This window comes from Poecile atricapillus, chromosome 5 (genome assembly GCF_030490865.1).
Source record: "Poecile atricapillus isolate bPoeAtr1 chromosome 5, bPoeAtr1.hap1, whole genome shotgun sequence".
Lineage (NCBI taxonomy): Eukaryota > Metazoa > Chordata > Aves > Passeriformes > Paridae > Poecile > Poecile atricapillus.
The window spans coordinates 32,923,029-32,943,423 of record NC_081253.1 but is presented as its reverse complement, the minus strand read 5'-3'; the positions used below and the strand labels follow the sequence as shown (position 1 = coordinate 32,943,423).

Below are 20,395 nucleotides of genomic sequence, written 5' to 3'. Positions count from 1 at the left end.
GTTCAAGCCGGCTTGCAAAGGGAGAAGCTGCCAGGCACGGGGACCAGAGGAATAAAGTCACAAGAAGGGACAAGGGAAGTCCAATCTGATGCAGGTAGGTTTTGGGTAACCAGCAAAATCTACTAGCACAAAATTAAGCCAAAAAAGTGTTTTGTTGTTTTGAACTGGCATGCCCTTCTTACACCACTGCAGCAACCCCATCATGCAGCTGCTATGATTTAAATCCTACCATCAACCCAAATGCATGGTCAAATCATCACTCAGATGAAGAACAGCAGAGTAAAACAAAACACCTTTGAGATCTCACACACCAAAAGAGATCCTCACCTGGACCATGAGCCTGCATTCTGGTCTCATCACCTTCGAGAAAGATGGAGAAACACAAAGGGTCCAAAGAATGGGATTGTGAGTGATTAGAAACATGGGAAGACATGTGAAATGTTAAAGATTAGATCTACAGAGAAGAATTCCAGCTAATACTATGAAGTGCTATGTACTATAATTCTGTGATATCAAAACAAAAAAAAATGAAATAGTCAAGGTAAAGTCTGCCTAATAGAAAAAATTACTTACTTAGTGTATGACCAAACCAATCAAAGAAAATGGTTGCTCTAATACACTTCAAAAGCTACCTACAGTTATATTATTCAGAAAATCTGTAAGTAGTATTTGAAGTATGTTACATGTGCCTTCTCTTCTAGCTACCCCAGCAGAACACAAAAACCTCAAGAGAGAGTTTCGACACAAGGAGAACACTGGCAGAGTCATGGTTTCTAGGTTGTTGGCTTTTTTCCCCAGAAGTTCTTTAATGTGTTAGACATGTCTGTGCACGCACATCTATGAGATGCTATATTTTATTTCAAAAGCGTATGTCATCTCCAACCACTACACTGCAAAACTGGATGTTTCATTTAATACACCAAGGTCTTGAAGCAGAAATACAAATAGGATCATGTTACTGCACTGACCAGCATTTTCTCCAGTTTTTAGTTACATGATACTTAATTTGACATTTCAATGAAAATCCTCACTTAATATTTTTATAGTGTGCAGGAAGGGAGTGGGAAGGGAAAGGAAAAGCACAGAAATCAGCTTTTCCCTACAGTCATACCATGCTTTTTGACACTGTAGAACCTGTCATCAGACATTGACCCACCTCAATCTAGAGACACATCATTGGGCTACAGTGCACTGACACTGTGGCCTTCCTGTGTGCTTCTGGTACACAGTTTAAAAGCATTTTGTGTCAATAACGTCTACTTCTGTATGAAGAAGAGGCAAAAACCAAAATGTGTCAGTTTTGAACATACCACTTAGCTCTTGTCGATTTGCTCGGGTACTGTCAAGCTGCCTGATTTCTTCTTGGGACTGAGCCTTGAGTTGCTCATGCTTGACCTGAAGTTGGTCCAGCTACAAAAAAAAACAACATGTTAAAACAACAAAAAAAACCCCACCACAAACAATTTTGTTTTCAGGATTTATTTTACATGCAAGAGACACTTCTGTCAGAAATAGGTGGAAACAGTGACAACACCACTCTCAGCTCCTGACAGTATAAGACCTCAGTAGCAGCATCTCTTAACTATTACACTCCTCTCAGAGGGAAGAATGTGTTCCTGAGGTCATAATTATCTTCACTGGCAAGAAAATAAGATATTAGCCAGACAAAAACAAAATGTGAGAACCAGAAAATTAGGAATATAAATACAGAGGAAGTGATGACACCAAATGGCACAAAGGCAACTGCACTCCATAGGTTTTGAACTCCTGTGGAAACTCAGTATTTACCTGCTTCATGATTCATTTTGATTTTTCAATAACATCCCTAAATACAAACAGGTCACCCAAATGATATGTATATGGTCTAGTTTTCATTGCATAAAGAGTAATCAACTACTCTAAACAACTAAAGAAATGTAATTTACCTCCTTCTGAAGCTCCTGTTCCTTTTCTTGGCTTTTCATCTTTATATCTTCTAGGAGTTGGTTATGTTCAGACTGCAGCTGTTCTTGTAATTTTGTGATAGCTAACTGGTGCTGCCTCTCCAATTCTACACATTTCACTAAAATTAAAAATTAGTTCTGTTACTCTGTCATCCCAGTTAATGAACAGCCTGTACAGCTTCTGTGCAACAAAAATAGGAACGCGTGTCTCTAGCTTAAGCACTAACTTTTAGGGAATCACAGAAATGCTTGAGAACAGTAAATTATTTGAAAGTCAAACATTTCCATGCACTGCTTTGTAGTTCTCTGCATCCCACACTGTCAGTTAGCCAAGAGACAACCATTTGTCCCATTAAGCCTTAACTATTCACAATCCAAATGCAATTTTTTTTTGTTAGAAAAGGCTTCTATTAATATTAATCACATTTTTTATTAACTCAGCAACTGTCAAAACAGGTTTTCAGATGGAAGCAAAACAGCACCTCCCTTTAATATTCACCTTACATCTCATACTCTGTGGAAATCAAAATGCAACAATGATATCCATGTTTTAAACAGCTTTTCATTTACAACCTGTTGTCTAGACAGTCTTATGCCATCATCCCAGGTTTTAAATAAGGCTACATAAATACATCTTGTATTTGCTTTTATACATATTGTAAAATCACTTAGCTATGTCACTATTCAATAAAACAGCTGCCTCCCAGACCATGACACTTACTTTTAGATTGTACATTCTCAACAGAAAGAAGCCCCAGCTCTGCTCTGACTTTTTCCAAATCCATTTCCAGAGATTTCTGCAGTGCGATCATCTCAGTCTCATGTTTTTCAGACAGCTCCTCACACATGTTTTTTAAACGTCTATCAGACTCTAATTCCCAGTCTCTTTTGAGGGTCTAAGAGAGTAAGACATGCATTATATTAAAACAAACACATTTAGTAAATTAATAAGGTTTTATTTCTCCATTTATTTGTCCTTTACAATAAATGTGTAGCAGATCTGGGACTTGTACCAGCTCTTGTTTTCTGAAATGAGCTTTATTTTTACCTTGTATAAAGAACAGAATTTGTACCTCTAATGCCTGGACATGTGTGTCTTCCATTTCCAATTCTATTTTCTTTCTCTGGTCAACTGTGAAATAAAATACTTATTAATAAATTTACATAAAATATTAAATTATAAGTAGAAATATGGATGAGATTACAGTTTTCAACATCAAACTCTTATATGGGCAGGCTTAGATCAGGGCAAGATGCTCAGTTCATCCACACCTGCTTCAGGTGAACACTGGTTCACTTTCACTTTAGAAAACAAGCATTCTAGAACTTACAGCTTCAAAGACTACTCAGAAAGTGAAGTTCAATTTAATTAATAAAGCCTGCTGAAGTCTACAGAGAATGTGATACTAAAAAGAAAAATAACCCTAAGGGTACAAATTCAAATGACTATTGATGTCATTTTAACATTTCACTGCGCACCACTATGAGCACAAAATCACTTCCAGAAAGACAGAAGTAGCACACAGCAGCAGCAGGTAAGAAACTTCAAATTTCTTCTACAAATGTCTAGGAAAAAAGACTGCAAGACAGATGCCACTATCTGCTCAGTTATCACTGACACAAATAGATTCTTCCTTTCCAGCTCCTCCCTCAGTTAATTCCAGCTTCTTGTTCAGTCCCTTTTTTGGTTTGCAGGAACCCTGTAAAGGTCTATTAGCCACCTTCCCACAGTATCAAAGCACTGTCACCTAGGGTTACTTATAATATTTAATAGTTTATAATATGCAACCATTATTTCAAGTCTTTTCATGGGAAATGAAAACTTAGGGATTAAACTGGTATTAAGTTGCATTGGCAAAACACACCTTAACAGGATTGCTATTAAGAACTGCATCTTGACCTCCTCCTGCTCCCAATCTCACTGTGCTATCAGTTCACTGCACTACTGGTGGTAACAAATGGTTTCCCTACTTTTAGATCAAAACCAAACACCCTTACATGAATGTTCTCTTTCTCTTAGAGAAGGACACCTAAAGGAATGGTTTCTAAACCACATTTCAGAGCTCAGATGGGTGTGATGAGCACTGCAGAGCCTAGCTGGAGGCCTGCAACTAGCAGTGTTCTCCATTTATCCACTGGAATACAAGGTAAAACTTCTTTTCTGTGAGGGTGACAGAGCCCTGTAACAGTCTGCCCAGAGAGGCAGTGGAGCCATTTTCTCTGCAGATATCCAAAACATTCCTGGACACAATCCCATGCAAATTGCTCTGGGTGGAGCTGCTCTAGCAGAGGTTTGATGATCTCCAGAGAGCCCTTCCACCCCAACCAGACTGTGATTCTGTAAACTTTTTCAGTGAGGTGCTGCAAGATTCACCTTTCTTCAGAAATTTCTCAAGCTCTGCCATACAGGTAAAAAATGGTCTTACCTAGAAAGAGAGAAATTTCCCAAACAATGCCAAGAGCATCATCAGCAGGCCTTCAGTACTATGAGGTGCAGCTGCCTTCTTGCTTATGCCACAATACCATCTTACATTAAGTGCAGCTCAAAGGACACCCAGCTACAGGTTCTCACTGAGCCTTTCAGTTCCTTCCCAATTCCTTCCTAACACTAAAAGGGTAAGCCAGGAAGCATTCACATATCTTCTCAGAAAGACAACAGTAGCGCTGACTTACGGAAAGAAAAACCCTGACAGAACATAAGGGATAAGAGCCCTGCTCTTTGCACTGATCAAGTTTTTTATGAGAACTCGGTCTAAAGCCTCCTGAAAGAAAGTAGTTCAGTTTAGCACTAATTTACAGATGAAGAACAACTAAACTTAGGTTTTAATACCTAGTTCTTGCTGATACTTGGACTCAAGGTCTTCTTTTTCCTTCAGACACTGTTCTTTCATCTTCTCCCATTCCAGCTGGTGGCGGCTCTGCAGAATTGCTACCTCCTGAGCACGTTTGTCATTGAGCATCTCCCGCAGCTCCATGAGGGCAGTCTCCTTCTCTTTCCTCAAGTTTGACTGTGTAAGCTCCAGCTGAGAGGTGTGCATATTGTTTAAGGTCAGGCGTAAAGCTTCCAGTTCAAGGCTGTGCAGTGTCTGCAGTGGAGTAAAAAAGGGTTTCTCCCTCCCCTCTAATGAAATATGCTTGCTTTTTCATGACTAGTTTAAGTTTTGACTGTTAAACACATCTGAGTTTTGCCTTTCTGTACTTGGAGACTGTTTCTTTGTGGCAAGCACCCTTCAACCCTTAAAATAAGCTGCTATATTGAGACTTGAATGTTCTCTGTGCAGTGTAAAAGGCTTTCCTTACCTGCCTCCTAATTTCCTCCCAAATATCCTGTATCTGTCTACTTCCTGACATCAAAGCAGAACACAAGCTCACTCCAGCCCTTCACTGTCTATTGAAAGAGATCTTTATGTTTGGTGTTGGTTATAATTTGTTAACAAAGTAAAGTTCTAAGTGATATTGGAGAAGTAGAAATAAAATTCACCGCTTCTCAATTCTTAAGTAAACTAACCAGTGTACCAACATTCGACCTAAACCTAGACATATTCTTTCCATTTCCACTTTGCATTTAGTGGAAATGTTCAAAAACCCAGGAAATATATAGAAGTAAAAGTCAGGGTTTCACACTTCAGCTTAGCAAGAAAGCACTCCTAATTATTAATAGTAGGATAATTAAAAAGTGGAAGGGGTTTATATCCTTTATAGAATTTACTTGTTAAACTTGCCAAAACAAAAAATTACAAAGCTGTTTTTTCTCTCTTAAAATCATCTGTTTAAACATCCAGTTTTCTTCAGAATTTATGTTAAAATATAATTGCAGTGAGGATTCTGGAGAACTCCTCTAAAAAATATCTACTATCACCCACTAAGAGAACACTCCTTTTACTTTGGTTGTAGCACCATGTGAAAGAGCACGTGTAATAGCCACAAAAATTAAGGAGAAGGCTCCTTGATTTCTGTGTATGCTGGAGATCATCAACAGTCAGCTAAGAACTATATTAATCACCGTGTTTCTTCTTTTCACCTGGGACTGGAGTTGAGCTTGCTCATGCTCTGCTCTGTGTGTGGCTGCCATTTGCTGCTGGAGCTCATCTAGAAGGTTCCTCTGTTCCTCCTTTAGCTCAGCACGGAGCTTCTCCATTTCCTCTGAGTGTTTAGCAGCCAGCTCAGAGATTTCCCGATCATGCTCTCGTTCATGAACCTGCACAGAATACTCAGATGACAAGCTTTCTTCAAAATATGTTTGTTTAGCCCTAATTATGGAACAAGAATTATCCCCTCCTCCTGACCCCAAAATGAAAACACCATGGAAAGAAATAATAAATAGAATTTTGCATATCTAAAACGTTTACACTGCTTACATGACAAGGCAAAATTACTTTATTTTTCCAAAACAAACCAAATTACAGCACGTACCTTTTTTATTATAGCAATCTCTTCCTTTCTTTTTTCTTCCAACTTCTGTTGTTCTTCCACTTTGTCTTTTATTTCAGCATTTAACTCTTCTATCTGAAAACAGGCATACAAACATTAGAAATGTCTACCTTAAGCATTCCGAAACCCCACGACTCCTGCAGTTTTCAGGGTTTCCTACCTCTCTCTTGTGAGCCAAACTCACTTCAGTTAGCTCAGTAAGGTGCTGATTCTCCATCTTATCCATTTCCTCTTTGTAGTGCTTCTCCATCTTGGACTGAGCCTCCTGGGCAGCCTGACAGGACTCCTGCAAGAGAGCCTCAAGCTCCAGATGAGCCTTTTTCAACTGGGCAATTTCTTCAGTCAACTGGCTTTTTTCCTCACTGTATTCAGTAGTCTTTTCCTTTATTTCAGCAGTAAGTTTATTAATTTGTTGGTTGCTGAGGTTTAACCTGTCCTCATAGCTCTGTCTTTCACACTCCTGTATTTCTTTGATGTTTTTCATTTCAGTATTAAGCTCATGGATGTTTTTCTCAAGGTCCTCAATGATGCTAGCATTCTCTGCAAGTGCTTGTTCTGCTTTTAACAGATCCTCCTCAACACTGGATAGTCTCTCACTTAAGGCTGCTTTTTCCTTCAACAAAAGTGCTAAATTTTGTTCTTTAGTACTGATTTCAGCTTTGAGCAATTCCTGTTCTTTTAGCAATGTCTCTTCAGATATGGTTTTCTGACTGCACAGCTCTGCTATTCTCTGATTTTTAGCCTTCTGAGCATTAAGCTGGCTTTGCATCCAATCCCTTTGACTTTGCAAAGCTGCTAACTGATGGTCAAAAAGAGCCTGCACTTCGCTTGTCACGGAATCAGAAGCTGTTTTCTGCTCCTGAACATCTCTCACTAACTCCTCCTGAGTTCGCAGCTGCATCATCAACATGTCTCTTTCCTCCTGGAGGTCTTTCACCATTTCTAGCCATGTACAGGGGTTTGACACTTGTGCTGGAGATGGCTGGCCTCCCTCCTCACTCTGCTGCTTTACTAGAAGCATGAGTTGACTTTCAAGTTCTTTCTCCCTCTCCATTTTCTGAAGAAGTTCTTTCTCACAACAGATCCGTGCTTTGTGTTCTTCCTGCAGTTTTGCATGCATGTGAGAGAGCTCAGACATGGCTTTCTCCCAGTTTTGAACAGCTTCTTGGGTGTCCTGATAAGGCATTTCCAAGGCTGACTCCTGATGGAGCTGTTCAGCTGGCCTCAGAGGTCTCTCTGCTAAACACATCATCTCATCATCCTCTATGTCACCGTGGTCTCCAATTTTATTTTGCTGCAGGGAGCCATCTGACATATATGAAACAAAGGCTTCTGCTTTCATCTCTGCCCCTTCAAAAACATCTTGAGCCAAGCCACTGAGACATGTCCCCTCATCAAGGCTAGAGTTTAATGGAGAAGATATAAAATCTCTGCTGGGTTCTAGGAGCACACTGTTGTCTAATCCATACATACTGCATCTGCCCTCTTCAATGGCATGGCCCTCTGAGGAGTTGGACACACAGGAGTCTTCTGGAGTTTCTGTGGAAATGAGGTATTTAGCCAATATACCTTCATCACCACTGAAAAGCCCTAGTTCTGACAAGGGTTCTTCAGACAGGTTCTCCCCTCCACTACTTCCATGATCCTTCATGATCTCTAAATTCTTTGTTTCTTCTAATTGATTCCTTGAGGAGTCATGCTGGAACTCCAGTTCTCCATGCATTGGCTCATCTCTAACTTCTGACTGGTGTGCTGTGTCCCACATCTCCTCAAGATCCACTCCCTCCAACTGAGACATCCTTGATAAAATCCGGCTTTCCCTCAATTCCAATAACTTTTTATTGGAGACTATCTCTCCTTCATGCTTTTGCCTTACATCTATACGTTTTTCAGCCTCATAAAGTTGCTTTTCATTTAATTCCCGGATGTAGGAATTCAGTTGCTGAATCTTATTCAAGGACTGTTTTTCTTTTTTATATCGCTGGGCTTCCTTCACTTGCTCTTCTGCATAACAAAGTTGATAGTTAAGGCCATCAATTAAATCCTTGTATTTAGTTTCTATTTCAGATTTTTCCCTCTGGAAGTCTTCCCGTTGGTTTTCAAGTTTCTTCTTCAAATTTTCTTTACTAATTTCAGATTCTTGAAGCCTTATATTTAAGTCAATTATTATGCCATTCAAATTCTGAATGTGTTCTTCAGAATTCAAAGCACAGAGTTCTTTCTTTAACTGTTCGAGTTCATTTTTATATTTTAAAATAATTTCTTCTTCATAGACCTGCTTGGCTTCTGCAATCTCTCTTCTGTGGCACTTCTCCAGCTCATTTCTCAAGTTATCCAGCTGTCTGCAAATATCCTTCTCATATCTGATTTTCAGTTCTTCAATATGTTGCTGTTCTTTCACTTTGGATAAAGCGATTTCTTTTTTTAATTCTGTTATTTCTGAGTCCCGGAGAGAAAGTGTGTGCTGTAGTATAGACAAGCCAGATCTCTCTGATGTCAGCACATCTTGAAGACTTTTAATAAACTGTTCTTTTTCAGCTATGTTTTTGTGTAGCTCTTGCATTGTATCTTTCATATCCTCTTCCTTTTGGGCAAGAGGGTTTTCTTTATCTTTGGTATTCTTAAAAATAAAACATTACATATAAAATATGCCATGATTTCATTTCCTTAAACCTCACGTTTTTAATTTGCATTCAGAAATAATGCTTAAGTTTAAGGTTTCTATTTATGGCACTACTAATTACATTCTTAAATGAAACCAGAGATTAAGCTGTTTCATTAATGTATGTTAGTCATCACAATCCCTATGAATTTATTTCTATATAAAAATACTTTTTGCATGAATATGTCACTACAGCAAGTTCAAGTTATCACCAAATTTGAAATAAATAAGAACAAAAAAATTATGTTTTTACCTTTTGAGAAGACTCCAGCTGTACTTCCAGGTCATGTGCTTTCTCACGCAGTATCTCCAAGTGTGCATTTTGCTCTCTGAGACAATCCTGAAACAAGGAAATTTGCTGCTGAGCTTCTAATTCTTTGTTTTTCCTGAGACTTTTATTCCTCAGTATCTCAGTAACCTGGACACATAAAAGGCACTCACAGTCAGAAGAAAGTTTATATCCAAACAACTCATACACAAGACTCACTGAAAGCAAATGTATTTACAGATTTACCCTAAATCTTTCATTCTCAAGGAATAAAAATCATCCTAAAAAAGCAGACAACACTTGTCATGTTTGAGATACTATTACTTACTGAAAAGATGCAAATGTTAGATAATTCATCCCTATGGTGAATTTTCTAACATTATAAACCTATAAATCTAGAATAATAGATCATACTGAATTCCTCCAATATGAAGCAGAACTTCCAATGGACTGGACATGCCATTAAGAGGACAATGAATAAAACCAGTCTTCTCTGCAAAGCATTTACAGCTCATTACTAAAGATAGTTTTTTCCCTCTCCACATCCCTTCCAGTGAAAGGAAAACATTTCCCTCATGAGGGTAGCAAAATATGTTTTATTTAGCATATTTTTCTCAATATGTCACTAAAACCAAGGAAGAATATGTAAGACAATATTACTGCTTTCATCTGTTATCAAAGTTGACATCCATCCACAAGGTACATTGTCTCACTAAACTTAGAATATACCTGAAATGCTACTTAGAGGCTTGATCCTTGTCTTTCAATGGCTTATGGTGCAAATCCCAAACACCTGTTGAGTAGCCTTCACTTTTACCATATTTTTCTGTTGCAACCAGAATTGTAGACAGAGAGCAGTATTTTTTGTTATTTTACAAAATTTCATTTAGCAGATGGTTTATTTTTCAGGGCGTAAGCAACTCCTTTAAGATAATTCCTGGACTTAAAAAGTCTCCATTTTTATTTTTAAAATATTTACACCCCTTTCCCTTCCTATCCAGACCTTTAAGATACGTAATCCCATGTGGGGCAATTCTTATCCTGTAAACCTGAAACAGTTACTATACAGAAACACTTCTCTTTGGTGTATATTACAAGGCTACAAGGACAGCAAATACATAGGTTTAGAGAGAATGGCCACTGAACACTGAGCATCATCAAGAAAGGATAAAGCACTTTTAAAAATACATTTTAAAGCAGTGAAGTGCTGCAGTACATCTCATTATCCAGGGATTAGATCCATGATCAACCCGATGCACTGAAGCAGGGTCCTATGTGTCACAGAGGCTGCTTGAACCATGTTATTTAAATTTCTTTCTTTGAGCCAAGTCACATCACCTCAGCACAGCAAGTTTCTGTCTAACAGCTGAGATGTCCCAGTTGTCCAAGCAGAAACTCATAGATTTCTCTTGCAAAGGACAAATGATCACATGCAAAACCAAATAATATAGCAACAGTTGTGTAAAAGCCACAAACCACTTGTGGCAGGACATTCCCCTACCACACAAGGGCTTATCTGTTCTGCCTATCAGCTGGTGCAATAGCTCAGGAGATCTTCCCCCCTCACAAGAATTTGCTAATTGTTGAAATATCTCAGGCCAGACATCTGTCTGGTAGTGAGATATTTCTGGTGCCATGGAGGTGGCATTCCCAGCTGACAATAAATATCTTGCCTTGGCAGAGAGATTGAAGGAAGATAAGCTTGAATTTATGACTGATAGACACTTTACAAATTATAAAAGCTACACCAAATTTTTGTGAGGCAGAAGTCCTCTGCACATTCCATAGAAATGTGTGGGGCTCTTCCCTCAAGTTGAGATGCCACTTTGTGGTTACTCTCTTGGGGGCTGAGTGAAAGCAATCTGTGTACTTCAACATCAGTTTGATGGTAAGTTATACTGACACCTATCTATATAGCTTCTTTGCCAGCTACAATATAGGTGCCTTTATGTTGCCCACTGTTTTATGTAATCTACTAGTAGTTCTTTGTTTTAACCTGTGTAGTACTGAACTCTGTTTAAGGCCATTTGTGTGTTAATCTTCTGCCTACTCAATAAATAACTCATTTTGTGATAAACGTTATGGATGCTAGCTTTGGAGCAAGCTGCAGGCCCCATGGCCTGACAGGCCTGCCTGAGAAGCTAGCCTGGGAAATTCATGGGAGGATTCAAAACAATCCTCAAAGACACAAAACAGCCTGCAGGTGCTGTTTTCCTGATTCCTGTGTTTTCCTTACAGGAGAAGGTCAGGGGGTGGTAAACCCCACTGACCAATGATGGTAATGTAGTATTTTACTAACCAATAAGAGTTTCCTTTCTGTACTCTTCACGAACTAGTCTATATAACATGACTGTAACAATAAACTAGAGATTCTCTCCTGATCTGACTCCCTTGAGAGTCCGTGTCGTTCTTCCCGCCGTTCCCAATTAGAACGACATCTGGTGACCCCGACGTGATGATGGACCGACCCTCCGAGGTCTGGTAAACCGACGTGATGTGCAGCCGACCCCCGAGGTCAGAAAACAACCGACGTGAAGACATCTGCTAATCCCCTGAGGGTAAGCAGCGAGCGGGAAAAACACCGGCCCTTCCCCCTAGAGGGGAAAGTGGAATTCTCCCGGGCTTTCCAAGAGAGAGCTGGTTTTTAACCAACGGGATAGTGGAGCCTGCCAGAGAGCGGGCTTGGAACGGCTATCTTGGTGAAGCAGAGCTTAAAATCCCGGGTCTAAGCCGATAGCGTTTGCGTAATTGCATTCGCGGAGCCGCCAAGATAAAAAATTTTTTCATAATGGAGAACTGTGATTTAGCTGATAAGCAACTTGTCAGCTTTGCATGGCAAGACGCCTTGCTGAGCATGGGACTCTGTATTCCTGAAGAAGATATACGCGCTTTGTTCCACTGGGTGAAAGCGCAGAAGTTTGCTATGACTGTGAATGATGTGTTTAACCTTGAGATTTGGTGGTCAGTGGGAGACCACCTGTGGACTAAGCTAGCTGCGGGAGATACCAGTGCGTGCAGCTTAGCAGCAACTTGGGGAGTGATTTTTAAGGCACTGGAACAGTGCCAGCCTAAAAACAGTGAAACCGAACTGTGTAGCAGTCCTTCAGCTCTGCCCGGACCTTTAAAGAACTTTAGCAGCGGGCAAGAGCAGTCCGTGAGCCGGAGATCTTCCTCTCCAGGAAAATTTGAGCGCCCGCCCTCCATGGAGCTCGGCGTGCAAGTTTTACCAGCAGAAAAACAACAGAAGAGCGAAAATCGCTCAGCTCTGCCTTTACCGCACCCACAAGCGCCGCCATCGCCAGCGCAGCGAGAGCCGCCTCTGCCTGCGCCCTCCGCGGAGCCCCCGCTGCGAACACTGCTGCCAGCGGCCGCCGTGGAGCCTCCGCCGGTGCCCCGCGTCCCCACAGCAGCAGCAGCAGCAGCGAGAAAAAAACGAGAAAAAAGGTGGAAAAGAAGGAAGAAAAAGCTAACTCAGGACGCCGCCCGCCGCCACCGGCCGCGGGCCGGGCGGCCGGCCGGGCCCCCTGGCTCCGGCCGGCTGCAAAAACCCCCTAAAAGCCGAGCCCAAGCCCGGATCTGGAGCCGGGGCCGGAGCCGTGGCGAGAATTCCCCCCCCACACACCCATCCAAAGTGCCGGCCGAAAAGCGGCGGGGGAGGGGGGGGGGGAGCCCAAACCCCCCTTTCGCTCGCGCACGCGCGCCCCCTGAGCTCCTTTCTTCTGTGCCGCGGGAAGCAGCGCGAGCCGCGCGGAGCGAGCCGCGCGGAGCGAGCCGCGCGGAGCGAGCCGCGCGGAGCGAGCCGCGCGGAGCGAGCCGCGCGGAGCGAGCCGCGCGGGCGGCGCGGAGCCGCGGGACCTACACAACACCCCCGCTCGCCCGCGCTCGCCCGCGCTCCAGCGGGGAAGCGGCGGGGAGGACGGGGAGCGAACTCCGCTCCCCCCCGCGCCCGTCAGTGCGGCCCGCGCGCGCGCGGACCGTGCTACAGGCGCCGGGCCGGTTTCTGCCAGCCTTGTGCTGCCAGGTTCTTCTTCTGCGAACCCGAGCCGCCCCGCGAGACGGTGCCGAGGCTCGAGCAGTGCCCCGGCCAGCACGCGTTCCCCCCCGCCTTGCAGGGGGTGAGCCGCACCAAAGTCCTGCGGTCCCTGCGAGACCCAAATTTGCTCACCCTGACCACTTTAGTGTTCTTTTAAACTACTATATTGACAAGTTAGACTGTCAGTTTGAACAGACTAACAATGTTTTGTATTAGTTCACTAAGTTAAGAATATTTGACTCAACCATCAAATCCTTGCAAGGAAAACAATCTTTAAACATCAAAATCATAAACCAAAATTCCAAATTAGTATCCATTCCAATATCTAGTAAAAGAAACCACTTGTGCCGTGTTTGTTCTCCCTCCTGCAAGGGCCCAGCAGGATGTTACAAACACTGTACATTTTTTATTTTTTTCCTAAACCGAAAGGGTGAATTATGGATGCTAGCTTTGGAGCAAGCTGCAGGCCCCATGGCCTGACAGGCCTGCCTGAGAAGCTAGCCTGGGAAATTCATGGGAGGATTCAAAACAATCCTCAAAGACACAAAACAGCCTGCAGGTGCTGTTTTCCTGATTCCTGTGTTTTCCTTACAGGAGAAGGTCAGGGGGTGGTAAACCCCACTGACCAATGATGGTAATGTAGTATTTTACTAACCAATAAGAGTTTCCTTTCTGTACTCTTCACGAACTAGTCTATATAACATGACTGTAACAATAAACTAGAGATTCTCTCCTGATCTGACTCCCTTGAGAGTCCGTGTCGTTCTTCCCGCCGTTCCCAATTAGAACGACAAAACGTGATCTGCAATTCTTAAGAACTTGCGAGCCAGAGAGGTTTAGGTGTGCCTCACCTGAATTCAAGCTGCTGCCAAAAATCTACACCCAAGGCAGGGCTTGAATAACGCTTTTACTCAGTCCATAACACCACTAACAACATTGTGTAAAATTCCCTAACAAGGGCTTAAATTAAGGATAAAAGAAGTGCAATTACCTTCAAAACATTATGCAAGCAAGTGGAAAACATGGGGATATTTCCAGGACTTCTCCATAGCAACCAGGAAAAAACCCTGCCTCGAACTGAAATAATTTTGACTGCTGTGCTACAAACTGAACTATGAAGAGCTGCATCATCAGCTCAATGTTTTTACATTCATACTCTAAAGCTGTTCTTGTGGTCTCTGTAAGGACTCACAAATTGGAGGAGAGGCACACCTGATGTAACTGGAGCTGTAAATCATGGATCTGACCAGCCACAGATGAAGCCTCTTCCTGTAGCTCATCCCGGTCTTTCTTGGCCTGTTGAAGGCAGGTTGTTAACTTCCAGATGATTTCATTCTGCTCTTGAACCATCGTTTCCTACAGGGGTCAGAAGAAGTGCACTTTTAACATTAAAAGATTCTTAACATATTTGGAACCAAGAAGGTTTTCTTGAAGCAAAGCCATTACAGAGTCTGTAGTTACATTTCAGTTTTAACCAACTTGCACTAAAGAAGTTTTTGTGTCCAAAGATGATGGCAGGCATGATGGAAGGGGAGTCTCAAACCGATCTCAGAGTGACAAACCTAACCAAAAGTGATTTGAAAAACCAATTATGGGATGCCAGCAATAAAATGGGTATTTTTACTTCCAAATTTGTAGCTCTTATTGAAGTAAAAAGCAATCAAATTTTCAAAAAGGATATAATGAATATTTAGTACCCCCTAAATTATTTCCTATCTGCCAGCAATTCCCTTCAGTCATGTGAGAGGAAGCTAATGAGATGGGATACATTAATCCTATTTTACATTAATCACATTTATCTTTTCAATTTATTTATCACCAACAGTAAATGTTTTTGTTTCCCCAATCCTAGAATGTGAAAAAGAACATATAAAGGGGAAAGTAACTAGTCTTAGAAAGCATCTTTACGCAGAACTGGTAGAGAAAGGGAAACCAAATTATCATTTAATATTCTGGAAGAGGATGCTGCACTACATGTACTCACTAAGTACATGTGTACACTACATGTTCTCACTAAAAAACAATAGGTTTCTGAGTTCTGTGGCCTAAATATTCTTAGGATTAAGATAAGATAGTGTTATCCCAATACCCAAATCTGTGAAACATACCTGAAGCTGCATAGAATCGTTGTGCTGGGTGAGTTGGTCCTGCAGCTCCTCCATCTGTACAGTGAGCCTTTCCACTGCTTCCTGTTTCTCAAGCAGTCTGCTCTCCAGCTCAGCTATCCTCACCTGACACATCTGAGCATCAGCCTCGCTGTATTCTGCAGCAGAATTTATCCTATCTTTCTTCATAAAAAAAACCAGAAATGCATTTATTCACTAAAAATACCATTTCTGATTTGTGATTAGTCTGAAAACAAATTCAGCTTCAAGGTTAAGTCCTGGGCAAATTCTACTTTAAAAGTAACCCAACACTGGGACTTTGTATCTAATAGATACCTTACCTACATAAAGTCCTTAACGCCTAAAAAATTTCAAATTAAAAATGATCATAGATAATAAATTTTCATGGTAGCTTAAAGCATAAAAGTAAAGTAAGAGTGTTGTGATTCTATAGCACCAAATGGTGGCAACGTGCCACTTTGGCATGTATTGGGATTTAAATACCTCCAGTTGTGAGGAAGGAAACAGAACAATTTAAAAAACCATTTTACATCCATCTGACCCGAGAACAGTCCACTCAAATGAGAAGCAACAATGTAAAGCTCTTCAATTACAATGAAATTTCTGTGGTTTCTTAGGAGCAACATTGTTGCAATCATCACAGAGGATACAGTAGCTTAAATTTTATTTTGAGTACTTCTGGTTGTATTGTTTGAAACAATGAAAAAGGAACCCATGTATCAACTGGAAACATTTGAAACATTCAAATTTCTCTGGGCAAAGTCTATGATTTTACAAAACCCAATTTTCTTAGCAACCAATTTGCACAGCCAGTACATGTACATACAGAGAAATGCCCGTTTTATACCATAAAATAGTGAAATCGCATCAGTTTTATAATATTTGATAACAATGTTCAATTAATCATTTTAGCAACCAATTATCACAGTCTTCTTTCAGCTCTATCCAGCACAAAGATACACCCTTTCACACTTACTTGAGTTGCATGATCATCCAGTGGCTCCCAGCTAGACAAATCAGTGCTGCCCTGGTAAATAAACAAATCAACACTAAATCATAACTATTTTAAATAAAAATAAGGAAAAACAGAATTATTTTGGAAAAACCTTAAGCATGAGCCAGAAAGTCAGTTGTGAGAGACTGACTTTATGTTAAATCCAGCTGGTCTTTCATGGTGAAATCAACTGAACTGCAAAAGAGTAAACAAACAAAAGTATTATAATGTCTACTTAAATTTAGGGCTAAGACTCAACACTAATTCAATACTTGATCCTCTGCTGTTGTAGCTGGCAAATATGTGACCAATCTTTCATCTACTACTAAAGATCAGTAAACTGACAGGAGATTATTTAACAAACATGCCAAAACCATTCAGGTAATCACAAAAGCAACACCTTTTTCTGACACACAGATTTAACACAGCTTGATACCCTGAAAGAGGTTTCCCTCTCACTAAATTCACAAGACCAAGATGACTACTGCATTATTTGGAAAAGGCAGCCCACAGCTCACCCTGCATTTTGAGTCTGCTTGAAGTAGTTCCCAATGATTACTGTCTCCCTGGAGGTATCCTCTCCAGGTAACCTAGAATTCCAGTTGCTTTACAAACCAGCTATTTTGAAAAAAGCTGCTTAGCAGCAGTAAGTGATTTTTGTTTGCTCTTTTAAATTTAAGCTCACACGAATGTAGAAGGGACATGGCTTTGGCTGCGTGACAAAACACTATGTTTTCCCTCAGTGCAGACACTCGTGTAGCTTCATAAAAGCCTTTGCAATACTAACATTATGTTGAAGATATCCTGAAAGCATCAGGGATACCCTCACAACAGAAAGCAGGATAACACACACAAATTTTATGCCCCATCATTGCAGGTTTGCAAACACATTAGAGTTTGATGCTATTGTGGTATGTTGTGAAAATACACCAACATCTGGAGATGCTTTTGGTGCAGAAGGCACCAGCTCCCCAAAATTTCTTTCAAAGAGAACATGACTATCTTCAGAGAGTCATCAGTATATATATACCGAAATACACCAGACACAACCAAAGTCACATCTTAAACAAATCTGTGGAAATTACATCTATGCTGGCTTTAAAATGGCTACTAAGAGCTTGCTGGAATAAAATCTAGTTTTTCAGAAAACACTAAGAATATTTGAGCCAGTCAAGTGATACAAAACCAAATTAATGGTGTGCATTACAAGGTCCTGGCAGTTTTTAATCTGTTGATCTCCCAGTCCAGATTTGCCATTTTATGACTTCACAGCCACATAACCCTAAAATCTGCCCAAAGAGAAGTCATGGCAGTGAAATACTTTAATTTAGGAGGCTAACAGCTCCCTGGCAACAACAGCTGCCCAGGCCATATCATGGAGATGTCTTACTCAGCAAATGAGATCACTTTGTTAGAGAGTGAACTATTACAAGTGAAGATAACACCAGTTCACTTACCTCCCAAGGTCAGCTGGTGGCCAGAGCTAGTGAGCTAACACTCAATCGAGTAAAACAACCACCTGAACACTTGTTACCTGCAGATGGAGCAGAGCAAAGGCAAGAAATATTGAAATTTACCTGTGCCTCTGTTGTTGCCTCTGGCAGGTTGGTGTCTTCAGCCTGACCCTCTACACCCTTCCCAGCATCTCTGGCTGCTACTGGGTGCTCTTCCTTCGGAAGGTCATGCGTGTGGACAGCCGAGCCCTTCCTCTTCGCCGCCTTTTTCTGCGACTGCGTGATGTCACCCTTTGCTTTTCGCTGTCTGAAGTAAGCAAACTGTTCAGGAAAGATTGCAAGAGGTACAGGGAGAGGTAAGCAAGGAAAAAGTAGCAGGACCACAAGATTAACACAGTCATGGGTGACAGAGCTCCTGTCTTGATAAAATATATACATCTGCAGAAAAACTGCTTTATCTGCCTACTCTCACAACATACTGGATAACTGTGCCCTTAAGCAACAAATCTCACACCAGCACTAAAGGCTCATTTCCACACAAGAATCAAAGTTTTACTCAGTGAAACTTTGTGCGTCAATGATAATCCAGAATTACAGCAAGACAAATTAATAAATGAATGAGTTGCCAATATACTAGAAGCATTAGGAAAAAATAATAATTGAGCAGTCTTTCTGTAAGACCAGCCAAACCAAGAACCCTCTTGTCATGGTGCCAGAACCAGCACACCCCTACAAATACATCTAAACAGGTCTTAGCCAGCGTAAGCTTTGAGATGAGGATTCACTTCCGTTAATTTTAATGCTCCTTCCCTGCCACCCCCTTAAGAGAACACAGCAAAACTTCCTCGCCAGAAAGCAGCCTCCAGTACATAAATAGAAAATCAATTAAGCCAGGTCATTTTAATTTCTTCTGTTGGAAGAATCAGATGCTCTACTTTATCAGGCTATCACAGCTATACAAAGCCCCAGGGACTTGTAAAGAATGTCACTGACAATTTATTACCCAACTCACCCTAAACAGCTTGAAAAGGATTATTGTTATTTTCAAGTCTAGTATAGTGTTTAGGCACCATTTCCAAACAGCATCTCCCCCAGAGAAGAAATCCAGACATCCTTCTCATAAGGAAAAAGTCTTCTTCAAGGTTAAAACCACATGTTAACAAGTTTCGTGTTATATCCTTGTGATGAGGATACAGGTAGTTAACTGATGACTGGATGTAAACACCAGTGCCAAGTTGTACCTGCAAAACATGTGAAAATCCACTGCATGACAGCTTGGTTTTCCTGTCAGCCACCTTTCAGAAAAATTTTGTCTCATTCTTCTCATTCTGATTGTGAAAAGGATCTAGTTCAGTCCCCTCTCCTTACAGGAACTTCTACCTGACAGCTTACCAACTCAACAGGTGCACAGTTGCACATCTGCTACACCCAGCAGCCTGTTTAAAAGGTATATTTGCAGAAAGACATCAACTTCTTAACAGCTGATACAATTTTTATGTACAAAAAACTTATTTTTTAAGACTACCTTCTGTAATTTCTACAGTTAGTTATACTGAAGTGCAGATTAAATGAAGATTGCCAGGCTTGTGCCTTTCATAATAAGCAGAATGAACAGACCATAAAGCTGCAGTGAGACACAAATACCATCCTCTGAAACCAGGTGTCAACTCCAGCACTTACTGATGGCAATGTATGTCAAAAATAGCTACAGCACTAATTAACCTGATAACATGGGGAAACAGGGCAGGAGGAAACATGCAGAAAAATGGAGAGTAGAGGAAACTGCTGAAGCAGGGAAAAAGGGAAAACAGGAGTAAAAGAAGCAGAAAAAATGAAAGGCAGAAAGACTGGGCATTGCAGAAAACAGTTACTGATTAATGAAGGGAGAACCAGAGACTTGGCATGGTTGAACACCTAAACAGTATAAATTTTCAAATGCACAGGTAGAGAAAACAGAACTTACTTTTTCCTATTCACATGCACTAAACATATAAAATCATAATACATACCATGCAAAAATATCTAACTACACCAAAATTTTACGGAACTACTGGACTTGGTGGAGTGGCTGGATTCAAATATGCTCCAGATTTATGAGAAAAGTTCTATTTAGAGCAAAATCCAGTTTCCATGTAAGAGAATCTCAAGTTCACAGGCAGCCATCCAACAAGTAGTGAGTATGAATGTGAAGAAAGCAAGACACAACTGCCTCTGCCTCATCAGAGTGAGATCCCATCGTGCCTGTTTTGAATTAACCCTCCTTTTGCTTTCTAGAAGCACATGCAAAGGTGAAAGCTTCACTTTTAGCCAAGATTGCCACAGGAACCCTGAGAGCACTGTCCTCCACAGCATTCTAAGCAGCTGTTGTAACACAAGAACACCTTCCTACAGGTACCAATGCAGTGCAACTTCATTTCACCAGGACCAGACAGTTAAAAGTTGATGTAATACTTTATGTGCTTCAGAAATTAGTACCAAAACCAA

The 20,395-nt window shown here is 41.0% G+C and overlaps 1 protein-coding gene across 7 annotated transcripts in view; it reads right to left on the bottom strand.

Moving 5' to 3' along the window:
- The window catches only part of PCNT (pericentrin), a 73,728-nt gene that overhangs the window by 50,354 nt on the left and 2,979 nt on the right, over positions 1-20,395 (bottom strand). For 5 of the 7 annotated variants that reach the window (XM_058839490.1, XM_058839494.1, XM_058839491.1 and 2 more), the window contains exons 2-15: positions 18,035-18,232; positions 16,440-16,490; positions 15,446-15,625; positions 14,550-14,693; positions 9,290-9,454; positions 6,535-8,994; positions 6,357-6,449; positions 5,965-6,141; positions 4,774-5,029; positions 3,017-3,075; positions 2,665-2,839; positions 1,926-2,062; positions 1,311-1,410; positions 328-360 (exon numbers count right to left, since the gene is read on the bottom strand). In XM_058839490.1, the coding sequence (XP_058695473.1) occupies positions 328-360; positions 1,311-1,410; positions 1,926-2,062; positions 2,665-2,839; positions 3,017-3,075; positions 4,774-5,029; positions 5,965-6,141; positions 6,357-6,449; positions 6,535-8,994; positions 9,290-9,454; positions 14,550-14,693; positions 15,446-15,625; positions 16,440-16,490; positions 18,035-18,232 (4,228 nt within the window). The remainder of the gene's footprint in view (positions 1-327; positions 361-1,310; positions 1,411-1,925; positions 2,063-2,664; positions 2,840-3,016; positions 3,076-4,773; positions 5,030-5,964; positions 6,142-6,356; positions 6,450-6,534; positions 8,995-9,289; positions 9,455-14,549; positions 14,694-15,445; positions 15,626-16,439; positions 16,491-18,034; positions 18,233-20,395) is intronic. The other 2 variants (XM_058839496.1, XM_058839497.1) reach the window with 2 other exon arrangements.